Consider the following 10,772-nt stretch of genomic DNA (forward strand, 5'->3'; position numbering starts at 1 on the left):
TTTCATCTGTTAAGGGTGATTTCCGATGACAGCGCTGCTCAGTGCATTTGTTGTCTGTGTCTAACAAGGTTTTGTTGGAAGTAAATTACATATTTGTAGTCTAAACAAGTACATTCTCACCTAAAAGCTCATAAAAACCACATTCCGTGACACAAAAACAGTATTATTTATAAAATTATTGTGGATTTGGGTGTCCGCCATGACACTCGCTGTGAGGAATAGCGCAAGCAGAGCGATACAAACAGTGAAAGTTGGAGTTCTGTTATCACTTGAATATCGCACTCTTATCAGCCAATCAGATTCAAGGGCCAGAAAGAACTGTTGTCTGTCTATCTATCTATCTATCTATCTACAGTATATACTGTATAGATTTTGTCTGAGCTATGAATAAAATATAAAAATTTTATCATTTATATTTTCTCATTTTATTTGTATTATATTGTTATTTTAGTGAATAGAATAAGTACGTTTTGGGCTAAATTAATTTCTATGATATTTAAGCCCCATCCTCGCAAGCCGCAACTCATCATGATCTCTCTTTTCATTATTTTCCCGCTTTAGCAAGTTAACTGAATAATGGAAATTCGTTGTATTTTTTTAATAAACCCGCGAATAAAAATGTGGTGGACTGACTGAGTCACCCGACAGCTTATCAGAATTACCGACCCGAGCCCGTCATTTTTTCCCCCTCTCCCAAAATAGCCTATACTACTGTGTCAGCTATTAAAATGGTTCATTTTTGTATGTAATGGCAAAGTGATTATATTTCGTTTAGTTTTTGTTTTTTAAAGTAACGACCAAGTGGCCAGCGGCAGACAATGAGCCTATATGTTTGATCAATTTAGCCTTCTCAAATCATCACGACTTGCCTAAAATAAAATCTATTGATATAAAACAGTTCAAGCATATAACAATGTTTACACGTTAAACCTAGATAAATGTGTGCTATATCCAATCGTTTGTGCGGAGAGTGCAAGCTAAAGCGCGCTTTGCAGGACATGGAGGCGCCAGCGCAATCACTTTGCATTTTTTATAATAAATAAAATCAATAAAATATCACAAAAAAAAATCTAAAACTCTTTCATTATAATCATAATCCGTAAAGATGCACTTCTCTCAAGGTATGTCTAATGAGGAGATGCCGAGTCAGGATTGGCAAATTCATCTTTGCGACACCGACTCAGAAAACACTATTTATTAGTAAATAATTCAAATATCTCCTTACTGTTTCCCCCTGACACATTTATGGTAATTACTTTTGCCGATGCTTTGCGGCAAGCTTAAGGCTATTGCGTGCATTTGAACACAGAACTGTTCAGCTGCGCTGATGGCATGCACCATACATGCTGCTGCTGGCGGGACATTAAAACACTGTCGAGCTGCTCTTGACAGTCGCAGTAGCACAGTCTCGTGTTGTTTCCACCAGCGTAGCAATTTTTTTCATCACTAATTGATGGATGTCTAAAGTATACAAATAAGGAGAAGCCTAAAACAGGCCAGAGGGGCGTAAAAAAGTCGGGGCTCTAGTTCGGCTACATCAGAAATAAGTTTCTCAGTTATGAGGAGAATAAGAAACTGGCTCTGATCTAGTACACATAGAACGATTCTGCATTGTTTTTTTTTTTTACTCTTTGTACAGCAGTTATTGTTCATTCTAAATGTATTTTAATGTAGAATATGTGTTACATAAATACATGAAATGTAGAACATATAAAAAAGTGCTTAGTAGACATTCTGGTCTACTCCTGCTCCGGCGTCGAAACAATGGCGGACTGATGACATCTCACTCAGGGCGGGATTAAGGTAAAACGCTAGTGTCAATCAACAATCGTGGGAGGGGCCTGTCTGTGTGACGTCACACAGACAGGCATCTGAGAATGGCTTGATATGAGAAAGGGGAAATGATAAAAAAAATAACGGGTAGATCTTTATCATTATAGGGTGGTTGGGTACACACACTGCCAACACACATTTCAGTTCAAACAGCTTGTAAAAGTGCATGTGGCATCCGATGACCACTTTAAACAATTATCCGGCACATGAACCAGCGTATATATGCTAGTGTTCTCCTAAAGTAGTGTGTACACACATACACACACAGTGTGATGTTATGTGAGTTTTCTTACATTTATACGTATATGATGATTTGTGTGGTTCATAGAAAATGAAAAGGAGTGAGTATTATTAGTAGCTGCAATTAAGGGTCTTTTGTATTAAAGAGATTGTTCACACAAAAATTAAAATTTTGTTATCTTTGACTTGTCATCATTAACTCACTCTCAAGTTGCTCCAAACCTGTATGAGTTTCTTTCTCCTGTTGAGCATAAAAGAAGATACTTTGAAGAATCTTAGTATCCAAACAGTGGACGTTAGCCACTGATTTTCATAGGAAAAATACTATGGAAGTCAATGGCTGCTGTCAGCTGTTTTGGTGAACTATCCCTTTAATTAATTGATTGTTATGATTATATTGAGTTGGATTCTGTGTTTTAGCTTGCATGTATGATGGCCGGGAGTATCAGAACGGTCAGGAGTTTCCAGACCCCGCTGATCGCTGCAGTCATTGCATGTGCAGGAATGGTCAGGTGACCTGCGACAGGAGGCCATGTCCAAACCCAGGATGTAGTAACCCCATCACCCAGCCGGGCCAGTGCTGTCCAGTGTGTGATGGTACCGTATAACACCGTGTCCACATTACTAGTTACAAATCCCACAACAGCCTTGTCAATGCATTTTATATACATTTTGTGCTTTAAAGTTGTTGTTTTTTTTGTAAAGTAAAAATTTGTGTTTTTATTCATTTTAAGATGCCATATATATGCTAGTGTTCTCCTAGTGTACTTCATTGACAAAGTGCACTTTTGCTTTTATGTATGTAAGAAGTATTGATGACTCCTCCTCCTGCACTACAAAGACTTTTGTCCAATCAAAGATCTTTAGAATGAGAATGCTCGTCCCCTTCCTAACACCTGCAACTGACCAACAAGTTGCAAATTGGGGTTCATGGCTTTGATATAAACTAAAGCGTGACCTGCACATTGATAAGATTGTGTGCGTGTGTGTATGTGTTTATTGCCCAGGCTGTCAGTATGAGGGAAGGGTTTATGCCAATGGTGAGCCATTCCAGTCACCCACAGCACCATGTGAGGAGTGTAGATGTTCTGTAAGTACACACTCATACAGAATCATAATTTATTTATTTATTTACATTTTATTGAAATTAAAACCCACCCACCCTATATGTTCAACCTACCCAACGACTGCTGCTCTACCTACACATGCCAGGTAAGACCACCTATATATATGTGTAAATTTACCATAGTAACTACAGTTACCAACAAAATATCCTAGTTACTTCTCAGATTGTCACTACAGATGTTCTGTAAGTACACACTCATACAGAATCATAATTTATTTATTTACATTTTATTGAAATTAAAACCCACCCACCCTATATGTTCAACCTACCCAACGACTGCTGCTCTACCTACACATGCCAGGTAAGACCACCTATATATATGTGTAAATTTACCATAGTAACTACAGTTACCAACAAAATATCCTAGTTACTTCTCAGATTGTCACTATAACTAGTAACAATCAGAGGAGTAACTGTGGTATTTTTAACATGACTCTTAAACCACATGTACACTGTGAGGGAGGCTGTCAGATTATTTTCTGATTTTATGATAGTAGCAACAATGCATTAACAAAGTGCCATTGTAATACCATGTTTTTCCCCCCAATGTCAACAATAAGAAACAAAATTAAATTAAATATAACATAAAATAAAATAAAATACAACAAAATATGAAATTGTTTTATAAAAATATATTAAAAATGTTTCTCACGGTCAACAAAAAAGAAAAAGAAAAGAAAAGATAAAATGAAATAAATTACAATAAAATATAAAATAAAAATACCATGTGGTAATACCATGTTTTTTAGCCATGTACTATGTACAAAATATAATAGTACAGTATTACCAATAGATAACATTACTGCACCATAGTACAGCATTTGTAAGTCAAAACAAAACTCTAACTTAACCACTTTCAACAATAGAATAATAAAATAAAAGCACACTGTTTTGATCCCACATTATTTTATGATTTTATGCTAGTAGCAAGAAGGCATTAAGAAAAAAGTGCCATTGTATGTGTCTTTCAGAACAGCCGTGTGTATTGCGAGAGGAAGCGGTGTCCTCAACAGTGCGCTCATCCGGTGAGCATGAGGGACTGCTGTCCCGTGTGTGACGGCTGTCTGTTTGAAGGGCAGCGGTACGGAAACACGCAGACGTTCTACGCCCCCTCAGACCCCTGCAAGCGCTGCGTGTGTCAGAGCGGCTCTGTTACATGCAGCCCGGTCAATTGTCCCCCGGTTTCCTGCCATAACCCCATCATCCCGCCGGGACAGTGCTGCCCACAGTGCAGAGGTCAGTGTGTGTGTCTGTAGCAAACAGCAGACAACATGTTCTACGATGTTTTACTTAGGCAGCAACTTAAGGAATCAAATCAATATAAAAGAATCTGTATCTATAAAATATAATAATCTATAAATTCTATTTCAATTAAAAATAGAATTTAAGACATTAAAAATACACAATTTATTATGATTTTACACTAGCAACAATAATAAAAAGTGCCATTGTAATACCATGTTCTTTCCACTGTCAAAATAAAATAAAAATGTAAACTTGACATAAAAATCTTAAACATTGTTGTGAAGGAGCATCCCTATTAGGATTTTACACTAGCAACAATACATTAACAAAAAGTTGCCATTATAATGCCATGTTTAAAATATAATAAAACTTCTACTCTGTTGTGGAGGATCTCTAATAAGATTTTACGTTAGTAGCGATACATTAATAAAAAAGTGCCATTGTAAAACCATGTTTTTTTTTTCACATCAACAATTCAGTTCAATTAACAAAATAAAATAAAAATGCTTCTACACTGTTATAAAGGAGGGTCCCAGATTTTTTATTATGATTTTACGGCAGCAACAATACATTAACAAAAAAAAGTGGCATGGTAATACCATGGTTTTTTTGGACATGTACCATGGTACAATCATGAATTCTTTCTCGAGTACTATGCAAATATCATAATACATAAATATGGTAATCAAACTGTAATATGGTTTAATGTATATCAAAATACCTAACTTCAAGCTCTATTGAGATCAGCTGAGCTCACTAAGCTCTAGAAAAGTCATCTAGGCTCTGGAAAAGATGTGAGTTTGTGTTCCTGTGATGATTGTGTCTGTATGTGATCTGGTTTTGACATGTGATCTCTTCGGCCTCACAGCGTGTTTTCAGCAAGGTCGGGAGTATTTAGAAGGACAGAGCTTGACCCTCCCCAATGAGCCCTGCATCAAATGCACCTGTGTGGTAAGACACACAACACACAAAACCAGTCGTTTCATCCTGCTGAGATTTGACTGATAGAAAGCTCACTGTTTACAAATGTGTGTGTGTTCAGAACGGTGAGGTGAACTGTGTGGGTCCAGACTGTCCTAAACTGACCTGCATGCATCAGGTCACTGATCCCGGCTCCTGCTGTCCCCGCTGCAGAGGTACAGACACGTCCATTAAAGAGGCCATATAGCATTTTATTTTTTCCCTAAAATCCACTTATGTTATTTAAATCCATTTTTTTTTGCACCAGTTTAGTTTTTCATGATAATTTCCCACCCTTTCTGTGACCCCTAGACTAGACCCCTATGACATTCATCATGATCGTTCTTGATGTGGTAAACTCTTGGTGGTCATATTAATTTTAGTTGTAGTTTTTAGTTGTGCTATTGTCATTTTTATTATTTATTTTAATATAATTAAATATTAATATCATATAATATTATTATATAATTATATATTGTAATATTATATAATAATAGTCTTATTTAGTATTAGTTTTTGTTTTAGTAATTTTATTACTTCAGCTTAAACTTATTTTATTTCAATTATTTGCCAAGGCAGCATTTTTATTTTTTGTTTTTAAGGTTTTTTTTAAGTTTAAAAACTTTCCTGTATTTTTTTTTTTTTTTTTTTTCAATTAACGAAAATTATTTTTTGTAGTTTTGGTTAACATTAACAAAAAGAACAAATAATTAATTACAATTTTATATTATTTTTGAATTTTATCATTAATTAAAATTTTACTACATGTATTAATTAAAATACATTTAGTTAATAAAATGTAATAATTATTTATGCATTTTAAAATAAACACTTTAATTATCTTATATTAAATATTATATATATATATATACATACATACATGCATACATACTAGGGCTGTGCAACTACTACACTTACTACACAGAGCCGTAGTTCACTGACAAGCTACGTAATATCACGTTCATTATCGGCAATGAATCGCCTGCGATTATGAATGCGATATTGCGTAGCTTGTCAGTGAACTATGGCTCTGTGTAGTAAATGCCACTCCATCTGAAAGCACGTGCTGGAGATTTACTACTAATCACAGAACCGGCTTTACTGACGAGGTGCGCATGAAAATCGCATTCGATTATTTGCACAGCCCTAGTATGTATGTATGTATGTATGTATGTATATTATATAAACTTATCAATTTTATGTATAGATCACACTTTGACTAAAATAAATGCTACTAATGTAATCCGTCTCTCTCTCTCTCTGTTTTTCAGGCTGTATTTATGATGGCGTTGAGCACCTTGAAGGCAGTACCTGGTTTGCATCCAGCAGTCCCTGCATGTCCTGCATGTGTGTGAATGGAGTGACCACCTGCTCAGAGGTCTACTGTCTGTCCACCTGTCTAAACCAGATCAGCGTGCCGGGCGAATGCTGCCCAGTGTGTGCAGGTACAACTACAATCCCTACAAACAGTTTCGTGAATGCATAGTTTTGCTCTGAAGGTCTTGAGTTTGAAATGTGTGTTTTTCTTCTGTCAGACTGTGTGTATGAAGGCCGTGTGTACGGCCCTGGAGAGAGTTTCCACGCCTCTGATGACCCCTGTCAGATCTGCATCTGTGAGGTACGGCTCATCACAACATGATGTGTGCATGTGTTGTTTTTCTTGCCTTACGGGTGTGTGTGTGTGTGTGTGTGTGTGTGTGTGTGTGTGTGTGGTAGGTGATGCCAGACGGGGAACAGCACTTGCGCTGTTACAAGAAGCAGTGCCCAAGTCTGGTGGACTGTCCTAAACACAACATCCTATACAGTGGCTCTGACTCCTGCTGCCCTGTCTGTGCACGTTAGTATGAACTGCTGTCAGCAGATGCTTTCCATTGCACTGCTAGTTTTATCACTCCTTAGTCTCTTTATTCTCACATATTGTAGCAAAACCAAATGGAAAATGAACAAAAGCGTATTTATTATAAATTATGTTTGTTCATAACACATTAATGTTAATTTATAGAACTTGAAATGTTAATAATGTACTAGTATATGTAGAAATTAACATTAATGATGCCTAATGCATTAACTAATGTTACGAATCGAACCTTGTTGAAATGATTTCTGTAACTGCAATAAAGCTAAAATTAAATAAAATATAAATAATTGATGAAATTTATACTAATTTAACAAATTTTAGCTTTTTAAGTTTGTTGAAATACTAAAATAACTTTTACTAAATAAGTCTAAATCTGAAATAAAATTAAAGCTAAATATAAATATGAATAAACATAATAAAAATACATATAAAAAGCATAAGAAAAACTAATAAATATGACAAAACTAAAATGATAAAAAAATAAAACTGAAAATAGCAAAATAATAGCCTATTTAAAGTATTAATGAATACTGTAATAGTATATAAATAATACTAAAATAACTCTGATCAGTTTAATTGTTATATTTTGTTTTTCTTTCTTCATTTCTATTATTTCTATTATTAGAAATATATTTTTTTATTTTTTTATTTCATTTGGGGTGATAAAAATAAGTTTTGATGTATTTCAGTTAAATTTATTCTCTGTCCTGTCCATGTTCATTTCTAATTTTCTAATTGAATCTAATTTTTAAAATGTCAAACTTTGACTCATCTTCACAACAGTGACCCATATTGAACAAACCATACTTTATTTATGTCAAATTAAATATGGAATGTCTTCGAAACGAAGATCTTTTTAAGTCCTTTTTAAGATCACTTGATTAATTCATTGGATTTTTAACATTTTATTGATCTGAAAAGTATAAGTAAATGCAAAACTGCAATGCAAGACGCTTAAATAATCACATAAATTACATAAAAATGTAGTCACTTAAAACAATGAATATATTTTATACCAAAATAAGCAACCCACACCATTATTAACCCAACGCACGACTGTCCTAATTTGAAATCCGAGTTCAGCTTCTCCAGATCATTTGATTTTAAAATGAATGTTATAGGATGATAGTTGTATTCTTGTGGTTTGTGTTTCAGAGCCCCTCAGTAACTGCACAGCTACACTGATCGGTAATGAAGTGTTGGCCACTCATGATCCGTGTTTTACCTGTCAGTGCAAGGTATATAAACACACACACTACTGTTTTAAAAAGCCATGTGCGTTGATATGATGTATGAGTAATGTGTTTGTGTAGGATTTGACGTGGACATGTATCCATCGGGGCTGTCCTCCTCTCAGTTGCCCTCCGGCCGATCAGCACACACCGCCGGATTCCTGCTGCCCCGTCTGTGATGGTAAAGAGTCTCTCTATCAGAAACAGTGCAACGCTGTACATGTGTGCTCATCCGTATATGTGTGTGTCTCAGAGTGTGTATTAGACGGCAACCAAACCCGCGTGTCAAACGGCCGGAGATGGACAGACAAGGAGAACGAGTGTGTCACCTGCATCTGCAATGTGAGGAAGACTAACATTTAATTGTCAGGAAACCATTTCAGGAGAAACACAAAAAAAATGTTCTCACATCAAACAAACCAAACTCTGTTGCATATGGACCAAAAGTTCTAGAATCCCATTAATTTACTTTTTATGGATTATTATGTGCAATTCAAAGTAATAACTATAGCTATATATATATATATATATATATATATGTGTGTTTTAGCAAGGGCATATCGAGTGTGATCTGCAGGAGTGTTCTCCTCTCGATTGTCTGAATGGATCGATCAAAGTGAAGAACCCTGGGAAGTGCTGTCCTGAGTGCACAGGCATCTTAACTGTGGTTTACTCCAAAGACGCTCTTGCGCAGTGTGTGTACGATGGTCAGCGGTACAACCACAATGACCACTGGGAAGTGGACGAGTGTACGTCCTGCACCTGTGTGTATGGAGAAGTGCACTGCCAGACCCAGAGATGCCCAACGCTCACATGTGCCTCGGTAGGATGACAATACACCTTTGAGGATACTATATAATAGTGAGGACTTCACATAGATGCAAACCTACTGAAACTCACAAGTCGGTGTTTGACAGGTTTTAATGTATTAGTGAGGATATTTTTGAATAGTAACTGAGCTGAATGTATCATACATTTGTGTGTTTGTAGGATGAAACGCCGGCTCTGGTTCCGGGAATGTGTTGTCCTCACTGCATTCCTCACCCCGCCACCTGCATTGTGTTTGGAGACCCTCACTACCGAACGTTTGATGGAAAGATGGTGAACTTCCAGGGGAAGTGCACATATGTTCTGGCTCAGGACTGTGAGGGTGGAGACTTCAGGTGCTCAGTATATTGTCTCAATCATATCATATCAGTAAGATTTAAAAAAAGAAATGAATGCTTTTGTTCCAGCAAGGATGCATTAAATTGATCAGAAGTGACAGTACAGACATTTGTTGCAAAAAATCTTTGAAATAAATGCTGTTCTTTTTAACTTTTTGTTCTGAAAAATATCACAATTTCCACAAAAATATTAAGCAGCATGTCTGTTTTCATTGATAATATTAAGATATGTTTCTTGAGCAGCAAATCAGCATATTAGAATGATTTCTGAAGGATCATGTCACTGAAGACTGGAGTAATGATGCTGAAAATTCAGCTTTGCTTCACAGAAATGAGTTACATTTTAAAATACATTCAAACAGAAAAATATGAAAGCCTGTTTCTGCCACTGAATTAAAAATAAAAAAGGTAATTGCGAATGTATCTCACAATTCTTTTTTTCTCAGAATTGAGATATAAACTTGCAATTGCGAGTTACAAAGTCAGAATTGCAAGATATAAACTTGCAATTCTGACTTTTTTTCTCAGAATATTATTTCACAGTAGTACTGTTTTCACTGTATTTTTTTATCAAATGAGTGTGAGCATGAGACCGATCCCAAATGTTTGAACAGTAGTGTATTTTGTGCATTAGAAGAATAATTCACCCAAAAATGCAAGTTAGCAACATTATTTTAAAAAGAGATTTAAAAAGTGTAGTCCATATGTACATAGTCTGAACAGACACTTGTGTTTGTGTTCCAGTGTTCATGTGTCTAATGAGGACCGGGGACGTAGGGGAGTGTCTTGGACTAAAGAAGTGTCTGTGTTTATTGGAGATATTGTGGTACAGCTGTTTCAGGACTGGATTGTCAAGGTGATAGGTTTTACAATGTTGTTTAAACTTTTTCATTGCTTACCATAAATATGGTATTTTGTATATTTTGAAATGGTTTTTATAGTTTATTTGAATTCTCACTATTCCCTTTTTTGCCTAAAATAGTATCAGTTACTATTTCAATAATTGAAAGGGGTCATATGATGCAATTTCAAGTTTTCCTTTCTCTTTGGAGTGTTACAAGCTGTTCATGAATAGATAAGATCCCTAAAGTTGCAAAGACTAAAGTCTCAAA

At 35.6% G+C, this 10,772-nt stretch overlaps 1 protein-coding gene across 1 annotated transcript in view; it reads left to right on the forward strand.

Annotated features, from left to right (window-relative positions):
- The window catches only part of kcp (kielin cysteine rich BMP regulator), a 61,170-nt gene that overhangs the window by 42,495 nt on the left and 7,903 nt on the right, over positions 1-10,772 (forward strand). The window contains exons 33-46 of the mRNA XM_016483609.1: positions 2,494-2,670; positions 3,081-3,163; positions 4,171-4,435; positions 5,313-5,395; positions 5,487-5,580; positions 6,676-6,849; positions 6,940-7,022; positions 7,121-7,241; positions 8,418-8,500; positions 8,576-8,675; positions 8,748-8,836; positions 9,045-9,317; positions 9,485-9,657; positions 10,405-10,516. Of these exons, the coding sequence (XP_016339095.1) occupies positions 2,494-2,670; positions 3,081-3,163; positions 4,171-4,435; positions 5,313-5,395; positions 5,487-5,580; positions 6,676-6,849; positions 6,940-7,022; positions 7,121-7,241; positions 8,418-8,500; positions 8,576-8,675; positions 8,748-8,836; positions 9,045-9,317; positions 9,485-9,657; positions 10,405-10,516 (1,910 nt within the window). The remainder of the gene's footprint in view (positions 1-2,493; positions 2,671-3,080; positions 3,164-4,170; positions 4,436-5,312; positions 5,396-5,486; positions 5,581-6,675; positions 6,850-6,939; positions 7,023-7,120; positions 7,242-8,417; positions 8,501-8,575; positions 8,676-8,747; positions 8,837-9,044; positions 9,318-9,484; positions 9,658-10,404; positions 10,517-10,772) is intronic.

Source organism: Sinocyclocheilus anshuiensis, unplaced genomic scaffold (assembly GCF_001515605.1).
Source record: "Sinocyclocheilus anshuiensis isolate Anshui unplaced genomic scaffold, SAMN03320099.WGS_v1.1 scaffold733, whole genome shotgun sequence".
In the NCBI taxonomy this organism is placed as follows: domain Eukaryota; kingdom Metazoa; phylum Chordata; class Actinopteri; order Cypriniformes; family Cyprinidae; genus Sinocyclocheilus; species Sinocyclocheilus anshuiensis.